Source organism: Aquarana catesbeiana, linkage group LG12 (genome assembly GCF_042186555.1).
Source record: "Aquarana catesbeiana isolate 2022-GZ linkage group LG12, ASM4218655v1, whole genome shotgun sequence".
NCBI classification, from domain to species: Eukaryota; Metazoa; Chordata; class Amphibia; order Anura; family Ranidae; genus Aquarana; species Aquarana catesbeiana.
Window position 1 is genome coordinate 205930143 of NC_133335.1, and position 25908 is coordinate 205956050.

At 44.1% G+C, this 25908-nt stretch overlaps 1 protein-coding gene across 2 annotated transcripts in view; it reads right to left on the minus strand.

The window, feature by feature from the left end:
• Positions 1-21473, minus strand: part of CDK5RAP1 (CDK5RAP1 mitochondrial tRNA methylthiotransferase) — a 57354-nt gene extending 35881 nt beyond the window's left edge. For both annotated transcript variants that reach the window (XR_012236775.1, XM_073606547.1), the window contains exons 1-6: positions 21326-21473; positions 18808-19079; positions 13717-13820; positions 10879-10913; positions 1548-1648; positions 531-741 (exon numbers count right to left, since the gene is read on the minus strand). Coding sequence is in view for 1 of the 2 variants with exons in the window: in XM_073606547.1 (XP_073462648.1) it covers positions 531-741; positions 1548-1648; positions 10879-10913; positions 13717-13820; positions 18808-19063 (707 nt within the window). In the remaining variant the exon portion in view is untranslated. The remainder of the gene's footprint in view (positions 1-530; positions 742-1547; positions 1649-10878; positions 10914-13716; positions 13821-18807; positions 19080-21325) is intronic.
• Positions 21474-25908: the final 4435 nt, after the last annotated feature.

The window sequence follows — 25908 nt, forward strand, 5'->3', positions numbered from 1 at the left end:
TCCCTATCCAAGCATGTTTGCAGCAGCAGCAGCTGCCGCCGCCACTCCTTTTCCAGCTAGGGTGGATCTAGCGTGCTTCGGCCTCAATTTGGCAGTTCCCAGCCCACCGGACATTATCTTCTAGCTGTGCTGTAAAGTGGATTCTAAGCTTGACTTTGGAGTTTTACCATGTTGGCGGACATTGCAATTATTGGTAAATTAATATATTTATTTTAACCCCTTGCTGCACCCTTCTCTTTTATCGCACTGTCAAGACTAGTTTGCCGCAGATTGATCCCCCCAATTTGTGCCAGAATAGCTTTATCTGGCTATCTCAAAAGCAATAGTTTACACCTGTGCACCATGATAGTGATAAACCCCATCACCTGCACCAGGACATTCAGACAACAAGGCAGTGGTGGTTAACCACCAATGGAAAGGTCTTTACCTCAGAAATGATTGAATTTTCAGATTTCAGAAAAAAAGAAGCTAAAATGAGTTTCTCTGGTGATGGCTCTATTGGCGTATTAATGAACGTTAAAGGCACTTACACAAAAGAAGAAATGCTGTTTGCAGAAGTCTGCACCGGCATGATGTCAGCATAGGTCTCATCTAAGGAAAGGAGAACATTGGCAGCTTGCTGGCCCGTTTCTGCCACACCAAGAAGTCGAGGCAAATCACGGTAAGCATCAGGACCAGCTAGTACATCCACCACCTTCTCTCTTTGAAGGATTTCCTCTTTCAGACGTTCTGCCATACATCCTTCACCAAGACAATAAAAGCACACAACATAATGATTAGTAAAAAGCCTTGTCAAGTTTTTTCCCCACCACCTCTGCTGAGCTACTTTACCGTGTTTTAAATAATAATAATAATAGGTGAATAATAGGTTGTAATTTGAACTGCTATTTAGTCAAGGATGTGCCCTCCCTCTCCATTTCATGGCCTTGCATGAAGGTTCAATTAGACAGAGACAGTCAGGAAGCTGGCAGCAACTGCCAAGCTTTCTTATTAGAAAGCCCGCTATTATCAGCACATTCTGTAGGATTTCATAAATATGAAAAACATAAAAGGACCGTTTGTTAACTTGTAAGACCCCTTTCACACTGGAGGCGTTTTTTCAGGCGCTTTAGCAGTAAAACTAACACCTGTAAAGCGCCTGAAAAATGCCTCAATGCCTCATCTGCAGTTCCAGTCCAAGGGCTTTCACACTGGGGCACTGCGCTGGCGGGACCTAAAAAAAAAGTCCAGCAAGCAGCATCTTTCAGACGCTTTAGGAGAAGTGTATACACTGCTCCAAAGCGCCCCTGCCCATTGAAATCAATGTGTAGCGCTGCTGAAGCGCCTCGGCAGCAGCGCTTTGCGGGCGCTAGTAACCCCTTCATCGCCCACTAGAGGGGGTTAAAAGTGCCCAAGTAGCGGCAAAAAAGCGCCTCAAAAACGACGGTAAAGCACCGCGCTCTCGGTGTGAAAGGGCTCTGAATGTTAACAAGAAATAACTAAGCACTATGATAATTCCCCCTTTATTCCAGACCTAAGGGTAGCTGGCATAGATTTTGTGCACATACCTAACATTCCTATCCTCAAAGGACCTTGGGATTTATTTCGAGTTTTCTTAAGATGTGCAAGCTGCTTTAGACGGTTCCAAATGGTCTGTTCTGCTTTTTCTCTGCCAAGAAATAACAGAATTTTAATTAACAAATAAGAACTCATATTATCCTAACACGGAAGACAAAAAAAATAAAAAATAAAAAACAACAAAAAGGTAATACATCTTGGATCTATCAATATGGTTTATTTTTGTGACCACATCTACCTACATTGTCACTGTACACTAGTAATTTAAAGTACACCTATACTATATATCAGTAATAGATACAATAATGTAAGTTTTTCCAATGATGAAGGTTTTAGCAAATTTAAGAAGTACCCACCTTGCACCTTGGGGGTATAGGGGCACAGATATCATACTCCTGGGTAAGCCCTGACACCATCTGACCAGGTGCTTACTCAGGGTGGACTCCTGCAGTGGGAAGGTGGTGAGGTAGTGTGGATCAGCGGGTATACTTTGCTGGGGAGGCAAGGCAGGTATAGTGGGCTACCAGGAGGCACCCTCAGTGGAAAACCAGCAGCCAACCGACTCCCAATCAGAGCTCTCAGCCAATGGCAGAGAGCGCTGATCAGAGTGTTCTGGTGGGGGGGGGGCGTCCCCCTGTCAGAACACAACAGCTCAGTTTGGGAGATTGCTGGACTAACCTTGCATGATTAGTACAGCGGCTCCTGACCGGAGCTGTCAGGTTTTTTTTGGTTGCACGAAAAAAAACTGTAGTGTGTACCTTTAAGGACACACAGTGTTCACATCTAGTTTACAGATAATGAGTTTTGCCAGCACAGTACAAACAAAAATAATTATACTAAATATACCTCCCCACCCCCTTCTTAAAATTACATAGACGATCACTGAGTTCGTTTTTTAAGCCAGTAAAAAGGTAAGCAGCAATTTCGTTCTGCTAGATTAATGGGAACATGTAACACATATAAATATATGTTATCCCAATTTGGCTGCAAAAGTGGAAATACACTCTAATGCCCCATACACACGATAGGATTTTCCGACAACAAAATCCATGGGATTTTTTCTGACGGATCTTGGCTCAAACTTGTCTTGCATACACACGGTCACACAAAGTTCGTCGGAAATACCGAACGTCAAGAACGCGGTGACATACAACGCGTACGACGAGCCGAGAAAAATGAAGTTCAATAGCCAGTGCGGCTCTTCTGCTTGATTCCGAGCATACGTGGCACTTTGTGCGTCGGAATTGTCTGCACACGATTGGAATTTCCGACAACGGATTTTGTTGTCGGAAAGTTTTAGATCCAGCTCTCAAACTTTGTGTGTCGGAAATTCCGATGGAAAAAGTCCGATGGAGCCTACACACGGTCGGAATCTCCGACAACAAGCTCCGATTGCACATTTTCCGTCGGAAAGTCCGATCGTGTGTACAGGGCATAAGGCTTGGCTCACACCTATGAGTTAGATGCAGCCTGCGTTTGCATGCTCACAGCAGCCTATTCACTTAAATAGGCTGCTGTGCCTGAGGAAATTGCAGGAAAAAAAGTGCCTGCACCTTTTTAAAACTGCAGCCCCAGGGAAATTGGATGCAGCATGCGATTTCCAAAACCACAAATGTGCTGCATGTTTAGATGCGTGGGAGTGTGATTGAGAATGAATGGCAACTCTGCACCTCTGTAAAAGAGTAGTGCGTTTTGGCTGCGGGTGGTTGCAGGTGCGATTCTGGCATCCGCAACCACCCGCACAAGTGTGAACCTAGTCTAATGCCGCATACACACGATCAGATTTTCCGATGGGAAATGTTGGATGTGAGCTTGTTGGCGGTAAGTCCGACCGTGTGTACGCTCCATCGGACATTTGTTGTCGGACTTTCCGCCAACAAATGTTGGCTAGCATGTTCTCAAATTTTCTGCCAATAAATGTGTGTTGTCGGATTTTCTGAGCATGTGTACACAAGTCCGTCGGACAAAAGTCCAAAGTACAAACACGCATGCTCGGAAGCAAGGACGAGCCGGAATCGGTCGGTCTTGTAAACTAGCATTCATAATGGAGAATTGACATTCGTGACGTGGCAAATGGAAAAATCTTGAAATGCAGCGCACAATTCTCTTCTTCTTTAATGAGATAATAATGAAGCTGCTTTGCTGGTGATACTGATGGAGTTATTAGAAACAAAATTTTCAAAGGCTTTTTTATTCTAGTGATATCAAGAATAATATTATTATGTTTTTTTTATTTTATTTGGGCAAGTTACCACAACACCATTATCCTGTAGTTTTTAAGATCAAAGATACAACTATGTTGGTGTCCCTTGTTAAATTTGCATTGTATTTTTTAAAATGTAACTGCCTACTCCCAAACTGTCATTTGAAGTAAAACACATAGCCAAGTATTATTCTACACATATTTTTTTATTGTGCATTAAAAAAAAAAAATATCAGTCATGTTTTCTGCTAACAGAAAATAACCAAAAAGTTCATTCTATGCATCCAAAATTATAGAAAATATACCAAATCAAATCATTATTCAACCAAAAAAATAACGTCAAAGCAATAACTCCAAGGCCAATAATAAATAACACGTTATCTCGTCCGATTCCGCAATCGGATTCTGGTTGACGAACGGCCGTTCAGAAACTAACTGAAAAGCATGAAATAAAAAGCGCAAACTGAAAAGCGTTAAAAGAAAAACGCGAAAAGAAAAGTGCAAATCAACGTTCACCAAACTTCTACTAACACGAAATTAACAGAAGGAGCCCAAAGGGTGGCGCTAAAGAGCTGAAAAACCACGTAGTTGTCACTACATTCGTAATTGTAGGCCAACCATTTGTGTGACCGTGTGTATGCAAGACAAGTATGAGCCAACAACCTTTGGACAAAATTCCACGGTTTTGTTGTCGGAAAGTCCGATCGTGAGTACGAGGCTTAACCACTTGAGCCCCGGACCATTATGCTGCCTAAGGACCAGAGGTCTTTTTCCAATTTGGCACTGCGTGGTCATGCAATGCTGTACCCAAACGAAATTTGCGTCCTTTTCTTCCCACAAATAGAGCTTTCTTTTGATGGTATTTGATCACCTCTGCGGTTTTTATTTTTTGCGCTATAAACGGAAAAAGACCGAAAATTTTGAAAAAAAATGATATTTTCTACTTTTTGTTATAAAAAAAATCCAATAAACTCAATTTTAGTCATACATTTAGGCCAAAATGTATTCGGCCACATGTCTTTGGTAAAAAAAATGTCAATAAGCGTATATTTATTGGTTTGCGCAAAAGTTATAGCGTCTACAAACTAGGGTACATTTTCTGGAATTTACACAGCTTTTAGTTTATGACTGCCTATGTCATTTCTTGAGGTGCTAAAATGGCAGGGCAGTACAAAACCCCCCCAAATGACCCCATTTTGGAAAGTAGACACCCCAAGGAAATTGCTGAGAGGCATGTTGAACCCATTGAATATTTATTTTTTTTGTCCCAAGTGATTGAAAAATGACAAAAAAAAAAAAAAATATTTACAAAAAGTCGTCACTAAATGATATATTGCTCACACAGGCCATGGGCCTATGTGGAATTGCACCCCAAAATACATTTAGCTGCTTCTCCTGAGTATGGGGATACCACATGTGTGGGACTTTTTTGGGAGCTTAGCCGCGTACGGGGCCCCGAAAACCAATCACCGCCTTCAGGATTTCTAAGGGTGTAAATTTTTGCTTTCACTCTTCACTGCCTATCACAGTTTCGGAGGCCATGGAATGCCCAGGTGGCACAAAACCCCCCAAAATGACCCCATTTTGGAAAGTAGACACCCCAAGCTATTTGCTGAGAGGCATATTGAGTCCATGGAATATTTTATATTTTGACACAAGTTGCGGGAAAGTGACACTTTTTTTTTTTTTTTTTTTCATAAAGTTGTCACTAAATGATATATTGCTCACACAGGCCATGGGCATATGTGGAATTGCACCCCAAAATACATTTAGCTGCTTCTCCTGAGTATGGGGATACCACATGTGTGGGACTTTTTGGGAGCCTAGCCGCGTACTGGACCCCGAAAACCAATCACTGCCTTCAGGATTTCTAAGGGTGAAAATTTTTGATTTCACTCTTTACTGCCTATCACAGTTTCGGAGGCCATGGAATGCCCAGGTGGCACAAAACCCCCCCAAATGACCCCATTTTGGAAAGTAGACACCCCAAGCTATTTGCTGAAAGGCATGGTGAGTATTTTGCAGCTCTCATTTGTTTTTGAAAATGAAGAAAGACAAGAAAAAACATTTTTTTTTTCTTTTTTCAATTTTCAAAACTTTGTGACAAAAAGTGAGGTCTGCAAAATACTCACTATACCTCTCAGCAAATAGCTTGGGGTGTCTACTTTCCAAAATGGGGTCATTTGGGGGGGTTTTGTGCCATCTGGGCATTCCATGGCCTCCGAAACTGTGATAGGCAGTGAAGAGTGAAATCAAAAATTCACGCCCTTAGAAAGCCTGAAGGCGGTGCTTGGTTTTCGGGGTCCCGTACGCGGCTAGGCTCCCAAAAAGTCTCACACATGTGGTATCCCCGTACTCAGGAGAAGCAGCAGAATGTATTTTGGGGTGTAATTTCACATATTTCCATGGCATGTTTGAGCAATATATCATTTAGTGACAACTTTGTGCAAAAAAAAAAAAAAAAAAAAATTTGTCTCTTTCCCGCAACTTGTGTCGCAATATAAAATATTCCATGGACTCGACATGCCTCTCAGCAAATAGCTTGGGGTGTCTACTTTCCAAAATGGGGTCATTTGGGGGAGTTTTGAACTGTCCTGGCATTTTATGCACAACATTTAGAAGCTTATGTCACACATCACCCACTCTTCTAACCACTTGAAGACAAAGCCCTTTCTGACACTTATTGTTTACATGAAAAAGTTTTTTTTTTTTTGCAAAAAAATTACTTTGAACCCCCAAACATTATATATTTTTTTAAAGCAAATGCCCTACAGATTAAAATGGTGGGTGTTTCATTTTTTTTTTTCACACAGTAATTGCGCAGCGATTTTTCAAACGCATTTTTTGGGGAAAAAACACACTTTTTTTTAATTTTAATGCACTAAAACACACTATATTGCCCAAATGTTTGATGAAATAAAAAAGATGATCTTAGGCCGAGTACATGGATACCAAACATGACATGCTTTAAAATTGCGCACAAACGTGCAGTGGCAACAAAATAAATACATGTTTAAAAGCCTTCAAAAGCCTTTACAGGTTACCACTTTAGATTTACAGAGGAGGTCTACTGGAAAAATTACTGCACTCGATCTGGCCTTCGCGGCGATACCTCACATGCATGGTGCAATTGCTGTTTATGTTTGACGACAGACCGCCGCTTGCGTTCGCCTTAGCGCGAGAGCAGGGGGCGACAGGGGTGTTTTTTTTTTTTTTTTTTTTTTTCTTTATTATTTTTTTGCTTTTTTAATCTTACTTTTAAACTGTTCCTTTCATATTTTTTTTTTTAATCATTTTTATTGTTATCTCGGGGAATGTAAATATCCCCTATGATAGCAATAGGTAGTGACAGGTACTCTTTTTTGAAAAAATTGTGGTCTATTAGACCCTAGATCTCTCCTCTGCCCTCAAAGCATCTGACCACACCAAGATCGGTGTGATAAAATGCTTCCCCAATTTCCCAATGGCGCTATTTACATCCGGCGAAATCTAAGTCATGAAATACTCGTAGCTTCCGGTTTCTTAGGCCATAGAGATGTTTGGAGCCACTCTGGTCTCTGATCAGCTCTATGGTCAGCTGGCTGAATCACCGGCTGCATTCTCAGGTTCCCTGTTGAGACAGGAGAGCCAGAGAAAAACACGGAAGACGGTGGGGGGGGGGGGCATTCCCTCCCACGGCTTGTAAAAGCAGTCTAGAGGCTAATTAGCCGCTAGGATTGCTTTTACATGAAAGCCGACCGCTGGCTGAAAAGAATGATACCAAGATGATACCTAAACCTGCAGGCATCATTCTGGTATAACCACTCAAAGTCGTGAATGGCGTACCTGAAGACAAAAAAATGGTTAACAATGGTTAACAATAAAGCACAGTAAAGTGTAAATAATTACACACCTGAAAAACAAACATGATAAAACATAATAACAATAACAATAAAACATTGCAGAATAGAATACAGTAAAAAAGAGCAGAACAATAGAGAGAGAGAATAGAGAGAGAGAGAACAATAAAACAACAACTATTTTTTTTTATTTCATATTTTTTTTTTTTTTTACACTTTTTTTGTAACTAACTTTTATAACGGTAACCGGTTCCAGGTTCGGGTCTCTCAAAATGCGATGGCATCTTGGGAGACCCTGTGAAAGTGTGCCTAGTCTGTGCAATGCTGTACCCTACGCTAATACTCAACTAGTGAATGGTAGCGTTCAAAACATTCACCAATGCAAGACCAGGATTGTCAGGACAGGAGGGACAATAATAGCGGGTGTCACGCCTATATCCGCGCTCTTACTGCAGACACGACATCTTTTTTGGGGGTTCGTTGGGTAGGGGTACTCGGAGGACATAAAAATGCCTCTCATGCAGCCGACTGCATTTGGTTGGGGATGTGAATGGGGGAAGTACGGGCGCTGCAGAAGCGGTGGGTTCCCAATTAGGATTGGCGAATGCAGCAGGAAGGGCACTATTGGCACGATGGGCCTGTGTTTGTCTTTTTGGTGGCAGCGGGACACTACTTGTGCTTGTCACCTCACCAGCTTGAACTGCACTTATGGGACTCGCCACGTCACCACGTGTTACTGCAGTGCTGGTTTGACTACGACCGGGGTGTACTAGGCCGCTGGCGCTTGCCAGTTCACCAAAACGCTACCAAAAAACGTTAGCGATCGCAGGGATCAGGCCTGACTCTGCGAACGCTGCAGTTATGCGTTTAGTGTTTTGTAAGTGTCAGTGATCGATCGATACTGCACTTGGGTGGGCTGGGCTGGGCCGGGCGGAGGGGCAAAACGCAGGTGCTAGCAGGTATCTGGGCTGATTCCGCTAACACTGCGTTTTTGGGAACCCTAAACTGCTGGGGACGCTAGTATAGATCTGATCGGATCAGATATTGATCCGTTCAGATACTATACCACTAAGGGAGGCGTATGCTGCGTGCGTGGGTGTTAGCGGTACTGGCGCTAACCTGACGCCTGGGGCTGGTGCTTGCCAGTTCACCAAAATGCTACCAAAAAAACTGTTAGCGATCGCAGGGATCAGGCCTGACTCTGCGAACGCTGCAGTTATGCGTTTAGTGTTTTGTAAGTGACAGTGATCGATCGATACTGCACTTGGGCTGGGCCGGGCGGAGGCACAAAATGCAGGTGCTAGCAGGTATCTGGGCTGATCCCGCTAACACTGCGTTTTTGGGAACCCTAAACTGCTGGGGACGCTAGTATAGATCTGATCGGATCAGATATTGATCCGATCAGATACTATACCACTAAGGGAGGCGTATGCTGCATGCGTGGGTGTTAGCGGTACTGGCGCTAATCTGACGCTGCCTGGGGCGACGCATATCACCGCCGGGCGATCGGGGGGCTAAACCTTTATTCGGTAATAAACGGCGGGTCCCCTGACACTATAAAAAATAAACAAACTAACCAGCGTCATCCGTAACGGTTATACGGTGATCAGTGGTGAAAGGGTTAACTAGGGGGCAATCAAGGGGTTAAAACATTTATTAGGTAGTATATGGGGGTCCCTGACGCTATAAAACGCTGACGGCGAACCTAAATATTTACCTCACTAACTAGCGTCACCAGCGACACTAATACAGCGATCAGAAAAATGATCGCTTAGTGACACTGGTGACGGGGGGTGATCAAGGGGTTAAAACTTTATTAGGGGGGGTTAGGGGGGTACCCTAGACCTAAAGGGGGGTAATACTCACTGTCCCAACACTGTAACTGTCACAAACTGACACTATGCAGTAATCAGAAAAAAAAAAAAAAAAAACTGCTGGTGTCAGTTTGTGACAGGGGGGGGGGGGGGATCGGGGGGCGATCGGGGGGGGGGGATCGGGGTGTTTTGTGTGCCTGGCATGTTCTACTGTGTGTGTGTGTGTTGTGCACTCACATAGATGTCTTCTCTCCTCGGGCCGGAACGGAAAATACCGACCCGAGGGGAGATGACATCACTTCCTTTGCTGCTGTTTAGCATACAGCAGCAAAGGAGTGTTCTCATTGGCCGGCGGCGATCGCGAGGGGGGGGCCACGAACGGATGGTCTCCCCCTCATCACGGATCGCCGCTGGACAAAAGACGACCGCCTCGGGCACCGGGGGGGGGTCCGATCGGACCCCCCACCCGCGGAAGGCAAATCACGTATATGTACGTGATTTTGCCTGTCCGTGCCACTTTGCCGACGTACATCGGCGTGAGGCGGTCGTCAAGTGGTTAAAGCGGAGTTCCACACAAAAATGGAACTTCCGCTTTTCGGAACCCTCCCCCCCTCCGGTGTCACATTTGGCACCTTTCAGGGGGGAGGGGGGTGCAGATACCTGTCTAAGAGAGGTATTTGCACCCACTTCCGGCATAGACTCCCATGGGAGTCTATGCCTCTTCCTGTCCCCACCGCGCTGTCTGCTGGGAACACACAGCTCCCAGCAGAGAGCGGGGACCACTTGGGACGCGCAGCGCGACTCGCGCATGCGCAGTAGGGAACCGGGAAGTGAAGCCGCAACGCTTCACTTCCTGATTCCCTCACCTAGGATGGCGGCGGCAGCTGCCGAGAACCGAGCGGGTTCTCTGCGTCCCCTGCCGACATCGCTGGACCCCGGGACAGGTAAGTGGCCATGTATTAAAAGTCAGCAGCTGCAGTATTTGTAGCTGCTGGCTTTTAATATTTTTTTTTTTGGCGGTGTGGCTGAACCCCCGCTTTAAGTGTAAATCCCTAACCACTTCTTCTGCATAAACACATAGATGTCCAGATCTCAAAACATCACTCTCCCTACCATGGGTGACTGCAGCATCATGTAAGTTGGGGATTTGTGAGTGCTTTACTGAACTTTATATGCTTCCTCTTTAAAATATTGTTTATGTATGTTGTCTGTATTATATAAAAAAAAAAAAAAAAAAAAAAGGAAGGTTGATTAGAACCTACATAGCTTTGCTTATGCTAACCATATACAGAGTAATCTTTTTTTCTATTCGCTTATATAATTTGTGTTGTTTTCCCCTCTGGTTAGCACATCGCATCACATAAATTTGATTGTCAGTGCAGCTCTTATTGTATTTATATTTTATGGTAAAGCAAACAATAGCAACCACATATACATGACATTCAGTTTAAAATGGAGACTTTACCTGATTGAACATGTAACCAGAAGGATCACATCAGCCTAGAATAAAAGGAGAGAATCAATACCTGAAAGGATGCATCACCACGACCTAAGGCTTAACTCCAGGCAAACGGCAAATACACAGATTAAATACACAGATAGGAGCGGTTTTACCTGCCAAAGGATTTTCTATTTCTGTCAATTTACTTTTGAGATTTACATTGTCTACTTGGCAGGGGACCAGATTTGTCTCTCTACTGCAGTAAAGAACACTTTCAGGTCTCCTTCCCACCTTTATCCTGTGACTGGACAGCGAAGGAAAAGCCAGCAACTGATGAGCTTATGACCGTCTCACTCCGCTCTCTCCTCCTATCAGCATGTGAACTGACTGCCTCCTAATATTGTGTCTTCCTTTTCCAGTCTGAGCTCACTGTAATTATATATTTTTTTCCAGAGCTGTATTATTGTATCTCCTGAGAGTTTAGCTGTAAATAAAACAATTAAAATAAAATATGGAACAGTGAAACAAATTTCCCTATTTAGAACTGTTTTGTTATCCAGTATATAAACGTAAGTACCTCCCGGATACAAAAAGGGACTTTAAGGGCAAACTTTTAGAAAAAAAATACAAATATTTGAAAAAATAGAAAAACATATTACATAAAAACCCTATCATACATAAACATGACAGTAATGTACAAGGTAATATACAATATTCATGTGTAGCATATGAGTAGAACAACACAGCACTTCTCCTGTAACTCAACGCGTTTCAGGATATTCAAGGCAAATCCCTTCTTCGGGGGCATGAAGGAGACAATGGTTGGAAATACTCTGAAACAGAAAAACTGATCAAATCTGGACTTGCGGAAAGAGAAAAGACAATGTCGAATGTGAAGGACATGTAACAAATTTTTCTATTTTTTTCAAATATTTTTATTTTTTCTAAAAGTTCGCCCTTAGGGTCGGTTCACAATACAACGACTTGGGATCCGATTTGTCAGCCCTCAAGTCGCCCCAAGTCGCTTGACATTGGAAATTGCATTATAGTCAATGAGAGCCGTCTTAATGTACACTACTAAAATTGTTCCGACTTCAGAAAAGGTTCCTGTACTACTTCAAGGCGACTTCTAGGCGACCTGTACCCATAGAATTCAATGGAAGTCACCTCCAAGTCAGATCCTCATCTATAGTGAAGCGACTTTACAGGAAAAATAAGATTATGAGGGGGAACTCCACACCAAATTTTAAATAAAAAACCGACATGGGTTCCCCCTCCAGGAGCATACCAGGCCCTTCGGTCTGGTATGGATTTCCATACCAGACCCTTATCTCCGAGCACGCAGCCTGGCCGGTCAGGAAAGGGGGTGGGGACGAGCGAGCGCCCCCCCCCCCCGAACCGTACCAGGCCGCATGCCCTCAACATGGGGGGTGGGTGCTTTGGGGAAGGGGGGCCGCACCCCAAAGCACCTTGTCCCCATGTTGATGAGGACAAGGGCCTCTTCCTGACAACCCTGGCCGTTGGTTGGCGGGGTCTGCGGGCGGGGGCTTATCGGAATACGGGAGCCCCCTTTAATAAGGGGGCCCCCCACCCTATGTAAATGAGTATGGGGTACATCGTACCCCTACCCATTCACCTGGGGAAAAAAAAGTGTCAATAAAAAAAAAAAAAAAAAAACACACTACACAGGTTTGTAAAGTAATTTATTAGGCAGCTCCGGGGGTCTCTTCTGACTTCTCCGCTCTCTCCGGCCTCTTCTCCCGGTGTCTGGTTCTTCTGCCAGGCTCCTCCGCTATCTTCTGCTCTTTTGCCACTCTCTTGCTAGCGGCGACCCGGTCTTCTCCATCCTCTTCTTCCCTCTTCTCTTCTTCTGCGTACACAGCATTACAGCGAGAGAGAGTGTCGTGTCAACATCGGAAGAAGAGAAGAGGGACCAAGACGATGGAGAAGACCGGGCCACCGCTAGCAAGAGAGCGGCAAAATTGCAGAAGATAGCAGAGGAGCACAGCAGAAGAACCGGCGAGCAGGAGAAGAACTGGACACCGGGAGAAGAGGCCGGAGAGCAGAAGAGGCCGGAGAGCAGAGAAGTCGGAAGAGACCCCCGAAGTCGGAAGAAGACCCCCGGAGCTGCCTAATAAATTACTTTAAAAACCTGTGTAGCGTGTTTTTTTATTGACACTTTTTTCCCCCAGATGAATGGGTAGGGGTACGATGTACCCCATACTCATTCACATAGGGTGGGGGGCCGGGATCCGGGGGGCCCCCTTATTAAAGAGGGCTCCCGGAATCCGATAAGCCCCCCGCCCGCAAACCCAGACAACCAACAGCCAGGGTTGTCGGGAAGAGGCCCTTGTCCTCATCAACATGGGGACAAGGTGCTTTGGGGTGGGGGGGGCCGCAGGGTGCCCCCCCTTCCCCCAAGCACCCACCCCCATGTTGAGGGCATGCGGCCTGGTACGGTTCAGGAGGGGGGCGCTCGCTCATCCCCACCCCCTTTCCTGACCGGCCGGGCTGCGTGCTCGGATAAGGGTCTGGTATGGATTTTGGGGGGACTCCCACGCTGTTCTACAGGGGGGTACTTACCTTTATATATAATATAGTGTAATGATGGCAACAACAAATGGAGTTGTATCGCCATAATGGTTCTCCCTTAAGAATATAGTTTTGTTATCCAGAGGAAGTAAGAAATGTACGGCACAAAGGATGAAGGAAGGAATTTTTGGAGCTGTAATAGGAAGATTACCACTGGAGTCCCCATTAGAAGGTAACTCAGCCCATAAACATCCATCATGAAAACTCATGGGGTTTAGGACAGCCTGACTAAAATTTAACTATACTGTGTTTCTATAGTGGTTTCATTACCTCAGCTGCTGTATTAATCCTGACGTATCCATTTTTCTGTAAGATAGACCAAGCGATTTCTGTATCATTTACATTCATCTGACATCCATATGTTTCAAAATATACTAAGGAAATAAAGACATAATGTATTAATCTCACTTAACATACAAATTGCACTCCATAGCATCAAACCTTTAAAAATAGACCTAATGCCCCTGTTCCGTCAGAATCGGCGACACGTCAGAATAGGTACCGGAAGTGACGTTCCGTCAGCTGCGCATGCGTACACCTCTAACAGGTTTACTAATCTGACAGAACACCTGCAGTCAGAAGAAGGCAGCAGACATCTTACTACACCCAGCTATGTCTTGAATTTAACAGTAATTTTAGCAGTAAAGTGAGTGCGGATAGATAGATAGACAGATAGACAGATAGATAGATAGATAGATAGATAGATAGATAGATAGATAGATAGATAGATAGACAGATAGACAGATAGACAGATAGATATCTATGATGCTGTTTGCATGTTTAATTTTGAAAGCCTAAAAGGTTTAGCGCTGAGCAGTGCGGGGTGTACCAACATGGCCTCCGCCACCTTCCTGCTGCTGGCATCCAGCTTCTTTCAGAATGTAACATTAACACAGTATCACAGATGTCAACATACTATATTTATATACGCTCACTTTATTGCTAAAATTTCTGTTCAAGACATAGCTGAGTGTAGTAAGATGTCCGCTGCTGCCTTCTTCTGACTTAGTAAAGTATTCTTTGTTTACTGGACAAAAAAAAATCCATGCTGAAATTTTCTTTGCAATTAAGTATGAAGTATCTTAACATAAGTTTGTTTTCTGTTGCTTTTCATTAAAGGATAAGTTCACCTTTACAGAAAAAAATAATAAACACACATCTTTTTGCAGGTAAACAAATGTGCATTTATTCTATACTATACTAGATGAACTTATGTCTTTTTTCAACCTGACTAACTATGTAAAACAGGAGTCTGGAAAGTGTTACAGCCGTGATCAGCAGACTGTCAGGCTCCTGCACAAACTGCCTATAGCTCTGATGCCGTACCTCTGTATGTGATGTCATTACAGAGCTGTAGGCAGTGTGAATGAACTATGGGAGAGCTGATCAGCATGCGTGCAGTTCATTCAACCTACAAGTACAACTGGCGTGGTTGGTTGACGGTACTTGTAGTTTATTTATTCACAGGAAACTGTGAATGAATGGCGTGACTGTGTGGGCAGAGCCCCGCACAGCCGCACTACTTTTAAAAAGTGACACTGGGCGTGTGGGGAGAGGAACCCCCTCCTGCTGTCACAGGGAGTGGATTTGGGGGGAGGGAAGGTGCAGGAGCTGGAACATGTAACATGTTCCAAAGGTGAACTTATTCTTTAAATTTTTAAAGCTTATCTGCGTCCAGAGCTATGTATCTGTCCCCAGACGGATGTAAACATTTGGAGGTGCAGGAAGATCTGTACAGCTGCTGTATATCTGTTTTTGCTAGCAATGGTTGAATTAACCGCTTCAGCCCCGGAAGATTTTACCCCCTTCCTGACCAGAACACTTTTTGCGATTCGGCACTGCGTCGCTTTAACTGACAATTGCGCAGTCGTGCAACGTTGCACCCAGACAAAATTGACGTCCTTTTTTCCCCCACAAATAGAGCTTTCTTTTGGTGGCATTTTATAACCCCTGTGTTTTTATATTTTTTGCGCCATAAACAAATAAAGAGCGACAATTTTGAAAAAAAAAAAGCAATATTTTTTACTTTTTGCTATAATAAATATTCCCCAAAAATATATAAAAAAAACTATTTTTCCCTCAGTTTAAGCCGATATGTATTCTTCTACATATTTTTGGTAATAAAAAAAAAAAAAAAAATCGCAATAAGCGTATATTGATTGGTTTGCGCAAACGTTATAGCGTCTACAAAATAGGGGCTAGTTTTATGGCATTTTTATTATTATTTTTTTTTTTTTACTAGTAATGGCGGATTTTCTACAATTTTTATCGGGACTGGGACATTATGGCGGACACGTCGGACAATTTTGACGCATTGTGTCAAAAATGTCACTGGCAGGGAAGGGGTTAACACTATGGGGGCGATCAAGGGGTTAATGTGTTCCCTAGTGTGTGTTCTAACTGAAGGGGGGAGGGGACTGTGTAGGGGAGATGACAGATCGCTGTTCATACTCTGTATGAACAGACAATCTGTCACTTCTCCCCTCAGAGAACCGGAAACTGTGTTTACACACACAGATCCCGGTTCTCCGTGTGCCCCGAGCGATCGCGGGAGACTCGCAACGGCTCCGTGGGCGAGCAGGGGGAGCGCACGCTCCTAGTGGACACAGGGCAAAGCGACGTTACATAACGTTTCGCCCAGCTGTGCCATTCTGCCGCAGTACAACTGCGGCGGCTGGTCGGCAAGTGGTTAAACAGCTGTTCCTCCCAGGCATATAAACACTGCTTTATTGCACACTCTTTAGGATTCTGCAGACAGAGAAGCTAAAACTAAAACTGGAGAGTGCAAAATCTGGTGCAGCTCTGCACAGAAACCAATCATCTTCCAGGTTTTATTGTCAAAGCTTAACTGAATAAGCTGAAGTTAGAAGCTGATTCGCTACCAGAGCTGCACCAGATTCTGAGTGCTCCAGTATTAATAAATTGCCCCCAGAGAGTTTCAGGTAGCTGCAGCCACGGTGGAGCAATTCATCCTCAATATTATAGAAGCCCTAAATGCAAGTCATACTCTATACAGTTCAGCTCACCTAGCTGTACCCTCCAGGGGCACCTGCATTGTTACATTAGTAATTAGAGGCTGTAGGATTATTGAATCACTTCTGGAAAAAAGAGAAGCAGGGTAGCGGAACTGACAAGAATACAATTTAGATGATTTCTGTGCTTCTGTTGTAAACTGAAAAAAATAATTTCCTTAAAAAAAAAAAAAATCTATTAATCTCCTCGCACCCAAGGTACGTCATATGATGTCCTGGATTTTGAGGGGGGATATCTGAATGATGCTTGCAGCTACAGGCATCATCCAGATATCATTTTTTTCAGCCAGCGATTCCCTTCACCGTAAGAACAATCATAGTGGCAGTTAAGCTGCTTGATCATTCCTGCAGGCAGCAGAGGGGACATCCCCCCCCCCCTTTCCGCCGCCCTTTGGTGCTTCTTCGGGCTCTCCCGTACAATCGGAGACCCGGAGAAGGAATCCTTCAGAGCCGGAAGAGAGTAATAGAGAAAACCGAGGGACAGATTGTCCCCGGAAATCTCTATGACTCTTGGAGGCTGCAACGTTATGACGTCACAAGCCGGGGACTCGGCAAGAAAGGCCGGAATCGTGAAATTTTTTTTTTTTATCTCAGCCTTTCCTGCCTGAAGGAGAGATGTGGGGTCTTATAGACCCCACATCTCTCCATAAAGAGGACCTGTCACGCACAATTCCTATTACAAGGGATGTTTACATTCCTTGTAATGGGAATAAAAGTGATTAAAAAATATTTTGTTTTAAAGGGAAAGTGTAAAAAAGAGTAAACAAAAAAATTTAAATTATTTAAAATGCCCCCATCCCCGCAAGCTCGCATGCAGAGGAAAATGCATATGTACGTCGTGCCGCATATATAAACGACGTTCAAATCACACAGGTGATGTATCACTGCGAACATTAGAGCGAGAGGAATAACTCTAGCCCAAGACCTCCTCTGTAACTCCTGTTTACCAATATCAATGAAAGTAAAAGAAAAATCATAAATTTTGGGGTGTCCCTGGAAAAGTAATAGAGGGGAAATCTTCCAATAGGGACACTAGTTCTGGTGACCTCGGGGTCCCCTTAATTCGCATGGAATTTCCTCTCACTTCCTGTTTGGATATGGGACGGGAAGTGAGGGGAAATCTCCACAATGGGACACAGATGTCAAAAAAGAAATAAATCTTTCCCAAAGCCAGGTTAACAAAATGCACTGAAAACACAGTCACTTCCAGCGCTAATAGGTCTTCCAAGGTGTGGAGGAACAGATATCAAATAAAATTGGGGGTGTGAAAGCCGTATTTTTCGCTCCATAAGATGCACCTAGGTTTTAGTGGAGGAAAAAAAATATTCTGAACCAAATGGTGTCCTAAAATATTTACCAGTGCCCATGAAATGCAGCCTGACCATTGCACATAAATGCAGCCTCACTTTGCCCACCAACTGCAGCCTCTGTGTGCCCACCAATTGCAGCCTCTCTGCCCACTAATGTCAGCCTCACCATTTTCTGGATAACACAACGCACTCCTCCCTCTGTCCTCCGTCGTTCCTTTGTCACGGAGCTGGGTCTGTGTGTAAAGTCCCGCCCCTCCAGACCGGCTCATGTGATAAGTGGAACACTGATTCAATCTACTATCACACGAGCCGGTCTAGTGGGGCGGGACCTTGCACACAGACCCAGCTCCGTGACATACGAGCGCCGAAGAACAGAGGGAGGAGAGCGCTGCAGTCGCCGGTAGGCCAGTCTGGCCCTGCTCACAGGGGCTTCAGATGTCTGTCCTCTGCTCTCCTGCCTCTCTTCTGGCGATGGCGCCGGGGTGGGGGGCGTTGCCATCGGCGGCGGCGCCTAGCATGCATTCGCTCCATAAGACGCAGAGACATTTTCCCCCATATTTCTGGGGGAAAAAAGTGCGTCTTATGGTGCGGAAAATACGGTATATATGGTATCCAAAACTGGGTGGATGCTGCCTTCCTCAGATGGGGTAAACCGAAAGGAACTACAAGAAAAACAGAAATGGAAGGCGCGCACACCTAGTGCATTACCAAAGATAATTTAATAATAAAAATGTTTTATATAAAAGTGGCTACATAAAAAATGCAACTGACAAAAAGGCCATAAAAACAATGCACGGACATGCACAGAACACGGGATACAGCTAACACGTTTCGGGGGGCGCACCCCCTTCCTCAGAGCTAGGCTCAGAGCTAGTACCCACTTTTATATAAAACATTTTTATTATTAAATTATCTTTGGTAATGCACTAGGTGTGCGCACCTTTCATTTCTGTTTTTCTTGTAACAAAAAGCACCGCGTAAGAGAGAGACTATTATTTCTCTTGGTCCACTAAACAAACCTTTATTATTCACTGGTGGTGAAGAACAGTCCGTGATATAATGAGGTACATCTTCTTCTATAGTTGGAGGCACAGCCACTGCTGGAGTAGTGCTAGCAATAAATTCTTTAAGATTTGGGCCTGTACCCAGCCTGGAACTGAACTCTTCCTTCCTTGTCGCAGTTTTCTGAGAGCCGGACACACCGGTAGATAAAAGTCTCCAGGACAGCAAGATTTTGGCTCGGAAAAGAAGACGGGATAACTTTAAGGGTTCCATTGGTGGCTCCTAATACCTGCAGTACGCAAATCCCAAAAAAAAAAAAAAAGCTCATTTACTACAACAGAGAAAGAAAACTAACATTCCAGCAAACTGAACAATTACTGAAACAGTGATAAATATAAAATCACTACAATTTGCGTTTAAAGCAGAACTCCAGAAGTATATTAACCGCTTGCTGTCTGCCCATTCTAATACTCGGTTTGAACTTCAGCAAGTCTTCTTCACCACCTCTAGATGCCTAAATGCACTGAGTTGCTGTCATATGATTGGGCGATTAGCAATTTGTGCTACCGAGCAACTGAACAGGTGTACCTAATAAAGTGGCCGGTGAGTGTATCCCATAGTTTGCTTGCTTGAAAGTTATAGCGTCTACAATCAATATACACTTATTGGGATTACTTTTTTAATCAAAAACACGTAGCAGAATACATATTGGCCAAAATTTATGAAGAGACAAAAATACACGAAAACAGTTCGGACAGCATAAAGGTTAACCACTAGATGACCAGCCACCGCAGTTATACTGCGGCAGGTTGGCTCGGCTGGGCAAATCGCTGTAGCTGTACGTCGCTCCTTTAAGACGTGACAGCGGGCGCATGTGCCCGACGCGTGTCCCCGGAGCTGATGCGCGTGTCCAGCGGGCGGGATGACCGCCGAGTACCCGCGATCGCTCGTGACAGAGCGAGGAGCGGATCTATGTGTGTAAACACACAAATCCCGGTTCTCTCAGGGGAGAGGAGACAGATTGTGTGCTCATACTAAGTATGAACACCGATCTCTCTCTACTCCCCTAGTCAGTCCCCTCCCCCTACAGTTAGAACACACCTAGGGAATACACAGTTAACCCTTTGATCGCCCCCCCAGTGTTAACCCCTTCCCTGACAATGACATTTACACAGTAATCGGTGGCTATTTTTATCTCTGATCGCTGTATAAATGCCAATGGTCCCAAAATAGTGTCAAAAGTGTCCGATCTGAAAGCTGCAATATCTCAGTCCCGATAAAAAATAAATAAATAAAATCGCTGATCACCGCCATTACTAGTAAAAAAAAAATAAAAATAATAATAATAATAAAAATTACATAAATTTATCTCCTATTTTGTAGACGCTATAACTTTTGCGCAAACCAATCAATATACGCTTACTGCGATTTTTTTTTACCAAAAATATGTAGAAGAATATATATCGGCCTAAATTGAGGAAAAATTTTTTTTTTTTTTTTTTAATTTGGATATTTATTATAGCAAAAACAACAAAATATTGTGTTTTTTCTAAATCATTTACACAGTAATCAGTGCATTTTTATAGCACTGATCGCTGTATAAATAAGAATGGTCCCAAAATAGTGTCAAAAGTGTCCGATGTGTCCGCCATAATGTCGCAGTCAAGATAAAAATCGCAGAACGCCGCCATTACTAATAAAAACAAGTTAAAACTAAAAATGCCATAAAACTATCCCTTATTTTGTAGACGCTATAACTTTTGCGTTATATTATATTATTTTGACCAAAAATATGTAGAAGAATACATATCGGCCTAAACTGAGGAAAAAAAAATTTCTTTTATATATTTTTGGGGGGTATTTATTATAGCAAAAAAGTAAAAAATAATGCGTTTTTTTTCAATATTGTTGCTCATTTTTTTGTTTATAGCGCAAAAGATAAAAACCGCAGAGGTGATCAAATACCACCAAAAGACAGCTCTATTTGAGGGGAAAAAAGGGACGTCAATTTTATTTGGGTACAATGTCGCACGACCGAGCAATTGTCAGTTAAAGCGACGCAGTGCCGAATCACAAAAAATGGCCTGGTCATTAAGGGGCAAATCCTCTTGGGGCTGAAGTGGTTAAAAGGAGACCTAAAGCGGTTTGGAGCCTGCCAATGCTAACCTCTCTTTTCTGGAAATGCCAGCTGCCTGGCTCTCCTACTGAATCAGTATTCTCCAAGTCACTGACACACATAGGCAGACCTAGGAGTTCTGATGCCCTCAGACTTCACTGGCTGCATACTTGTACCAGGAGCCAGGCAGACAGCAATATCTGAGGAGCAGAGCCAGAGAGAGCCAGGCAGATAGCATTATCAGAAGAGCAGCAGCCCTGCATTTCTCTCAGTAGATGCCCCATTTATTATGTACTCATGCTCTTCCATGGACCTCCTAGCAGGTTCAGCTGCCCCTTGCCCTGTGAGCAAACATTCCTCCAACACACAAGTCTCCAAGTACTTTGTAGTTAGTATTACACACACACAGGTATACTCACGTTTGCATATCCCTATAAAACAGAAAACAGGGCAGTATGTGATCCGGGCACCCTGCACACAGCACAGCGATCACACATGGGCACCTCCACTGACAGAGGACAGGAGACAGGAGACAACACAGCGACGTCATCAGCCTGAGACGCTCTCTGCACTACCACAGCGACATCTAGTGGCAGAATGTGTAATGGCCGAATGACACTACTTGTGTGTTGTTAGTCATATTGTAAATGCAGAAGCTACTGACTGTACCTGATTGCCAGGGGTTGTCCCAGCTTTCAGGGGTTAACCCATACCTCCCAACTGTCCCTGATTTCGAGGGACTGTCCCTGATTTGAAACAAAGTCCCTCTTTCCTCCTCATTTGTCCCTCATGTTGGGCTGATCTGTGTAGTTGTATATAAAATGCACTTTTTTTAAATATCAAAGTGTTTCCCGGTGCTAAACCTTTCATCCAGTTTCTAAATTGCTCCATTTGTAAATCTCAAAAGCCAATATAAAGGAATAGTAGTGGTAAAAAAAAGCACTTGTGGGTTTACCTAATCATTTTTTTTTTGTATATTTCCTCTTTAAGGGGGCGTGGCAGGGGGTGTGTCCTATACATACATACTTTTGCTAATAGGTGTCCCTCATTGCCATTTCAGAAAGTTGGGAGGTATGCCTGAGTCATGAATTAAAGTGATACTAAGGGTCGGTTCACACTGAGGCAGCACGACTTACAGCGCGACTGCCTCAGGCGACCCAGGACACGACTCAGCGGCGACTTGCAAGACGACTTCTGTATAGAAGTCAATGCAAGTCGCCCCCAAAGTCGTACAGGAACCTTTTTCTAAGTCGGAGCGACTAGAACGGTTCCATTGCACAGAACGGGATGCTACTTGTCAGGCGACTAGGTCGCCTGACAAGTCGTCCTAGTGTGAACCGGGGCTAAAGGTTCCTTTAAGAAAAATAAAATAACAAACATATCATACTTACCTCCACTATCAAAAAACAAGGGATTAATATGGCGCGCTCTGGATGTAGCTGTATACATATGAAAAACTGAACAACTGAAAAAAAAGGGGGGGGGGGCTATGAAAGGGGAAAAAGGGGAACTTAGTAATAAATTAGTATTTCAGAACAAGTCCAAGTGAGGATAATCATGTAAGGATAATCAGATGCTGATTGTATAAAAGGCAGCCAGTCAGTAAAAGCTAGAAGGAGCTCTGGAACAAAACAAAAGAAAGAAGGACGGGGCCATCTAAGTGCAGTGTGCTTTACAATAAGTTTATTATAAGTGGATTAAAAACACTCACATGAGAGCAGATATATTCCAACGTTTATGGCAATACACAAGTTCATCCGCATGTTCCCGAATGGTGTGGATCTCACAGGCCGGGGAAGGTGATCCTCTGTCCTATAGCTATCCGGTGGTACTGTATGCGCACAGCGCTTCCGGGTGGCTGGGACGCAGATTGTGGGTGCTTCATTAAGCTCCGCAATGTCGTGATGTCGTCGCATCCGGGAACGGGGTCGGCAGGCGGCGCTTCGTATTCGGAGCATGCGTGCTCCTTCATCAGGCTCACTTTTTATACCACTTATAATAAACTTATTGTAAAACACGCTGCACTTAGAGGGCGCCGTCCTTCTTCCTTTTGTTTTACCTCCACTGTGCAGCTCGTTTTGCACAGAGTGGCCCCGATCCGCCTCTTCTGGGATCCCTCGGCGGCTCTCTCGGCTCCTCCCCGCATTAGATAACCCCCTGGGAGAAGTGCTCTCCTGCTCTCCCGGGGGGGGGGGTTACCTTGCGGGCGCGCTCCCGAGTCCAGTATTTGGCATCCATAGACGTCGATTGCAGGACTCGGCCCCACCCCCCCGGTGGCCGCATCATTGGATTTGATTGACAACAGCGGGAGCCAATGGCTGCGCTGCTATCAATCTATCTAATCAACAGCCGAGAACCCCCTAGCCGAGAGATGGCGCGTGGGACAATTTCAAGGGTTCAGGTAAGTAAAAACGGGGGGGGGGGGGGGGCGAAGGGCCAGTCACTGACAGGTGTTTTTTCACCTTAATGCATAGGATGCATTAAGGTAAAGAAACACTTACCTTTACAACCCCTTTAAGCTTATAAGGACACAGATGGAGCCATGTTCTATATTCTAGTCAGATGTACAGTGTCTGCTGTCTATTTGCTTTGGCTGTACAATGGTGTACCTTGTAGAGCTCTTATTTTTCTGCAACACTGTCAGACAGGATGTGCCTAACTGAGAAGAAAAAAATAAAATAGGCTGCCTGCAGTCTGTGATGTTGTGGAACACCCACAATGCATCGACTGCTGGAGACTAGACACTGGTAATGACCTAGACTAGGTCATTATCGATCCTGTTAAAAAAAAATAGTAATTTTTATGAAGCCAACAAGGAATGTCCAGTGGTATGGTGTCTCTTGATCAAGGAAAAACACTAAGGTTAAACATATGAGGATAGCAACCTATAATATATTGAGCCCTTGCTAAAGCGGAACTAAACCCTCCTATCCCCTTTGCCTTACCCCAATCTGTCCGATTATTTCCTACTCTATTAGCTTTTAGACGATCCCTGAAAACCCTTCTCCATAGCTCCCAACTGTCCCTGATTTGGAGCAATGTCCCTCTGTCCCTCATCCCTCCTCATTTATCCCTCATTTTGGTCTGATTCATATAGATGTATATAAAATGCACTTTGTATCGATCAAAAAGTGTTTCCCAGTGCTAAACCTGATTTCTAAATTGTTGCATTTGTAAATTCCAAAAGCCAATATAAACGAATAGTAGTGGTAAAAAAAAGCACTTGTATGTTTAACCAATCTTGTTTTTTTGTCCAATTCTCCTTTAAGGGGGCATGGCAAGGGGTGTGTCCTAAGCTACTTTTGCTGATAGATGTCCCTCATTCCCATCTCAAAAAGTTAGGAGGTATGCCTTCTCTTCAGAGAAGCCTACCCTACCCACACCTAACAACTGTGCTTTCGTTTTCTCCATTAGCTCATCCTCCACAGTTATTACCTTTTGTTTCCACTTGACCCTCCCTCCTATATTGTAAGCTCTAACAAGCAGGGCCCTCTGATTCCTCCTGTATTGATTTGTATTATAAGTGTACTGTCTGCCCTCATGTTGTAAAGCGCTGCGCAAACTGTTGGCGTTATATAAATCCTGTATAATAATACAGTGAAGGAAGCTGCCATCTTAGCCTCTGTTTGATCTGCAGTGGTGATGTGCTAAATATGTGAACAGGTATGAGGCCAGCCATTTGAAGGCTGGACAGTTCTGTTGGGAGCACAAGTGACTGAGAGAGTTATCATTCACAACATGCCAAGAAAGAATGTAACTATTGTGGAATATAGTTTATGGGATTGTAGGCAGGAATGCCCGGACATAAATGAAGACTCAAAACAAAACTTTTTTAGCACAAAATTTTATTTATTTTTATTTTATATATATTTCATCATTAAGGATAGTGGGATAACCATGCAAATCATCCCTTCATGCCCCTGCAGCCAACTGCACATCCAAAACTGCTGGTTTAGGTCTCTTGCACACAGTCATGTGAGCCTATGCAAAAAAAAATTATACTCTGTTCCCCCCACCTGAAAAGCCCAGGTTCTGTGTGCAGATGCCAGAAGACATAAATTGTTGTGCATGACTGTTCTTTGCGGCAGTGCTCATGCATGGCATGCAGGTATTTGCAAAAAAATATTTTCTTTTGCTTGCATATGCCCATACATTACATCTGTGTTTGCCTGAATCACAACCTATACCCAAGTACAGTCATGCACAGCCATTCATACAGTGGCGGCTGGTGCTCCATCAGTCGGGGGGGGGGGGGCAGCAGATGGTCCTGACCACGCATACCCCTTCACCACCTGTTGCTCCAGCCCACCGCACCCAATCAGAACGCTTCTCCTTTTGGGCAGTCGGGTGACAGGTCTCAAGACCCGCTTCCTAATAAGCCGGCAGGAGGATCAGCGTGGCAATAGTGAATATTCGTTTGTTATTGTCACATAATTGGGTGGGCTCGGAGCACAGTGCTCTGCACCCCAAGCCCACCCTTTTTTGACGCCTATTAGAGCCTCTGGCTCTAATCGTGTGCTTAAAAAAAACCACACCCCCGCCATTGGAATCCATTGGATGGGGGGGGGGGCGGCGCCCATGCACCCCTAATGGACGGGCCGCCACTGCATTCATATCTATGGGTGGCTTTATGGGCAGAGATAATTTGTCAGAATTTACGTTACACTGTCTCAAGCGCCCTTGTGCAAGGGGCATTAAAATACAAATACAGCATAATATCAGGGAGTCTTTGTTTCCAAACTGCAATATATCATTAGTTAATGATCTTGCCCCTACAGAAGAAGCAGAGAAGGAAATAGGAGATACATTTTTTGGCTGGAAACAGTGTATAACAAGCAAGTGTTTAATAATGCCGCGTGCACACAACCGGTTTTTCCGTTGGAATGAACTCTGACGGTTTTTTTTAAGGAGTTCCGACAGAGTTCCGCTGAATGGACTTGCCTACACACCATCACACCAAAGTCTGATCGTTTAGAATGTGATGACATACGACGGGATTAGA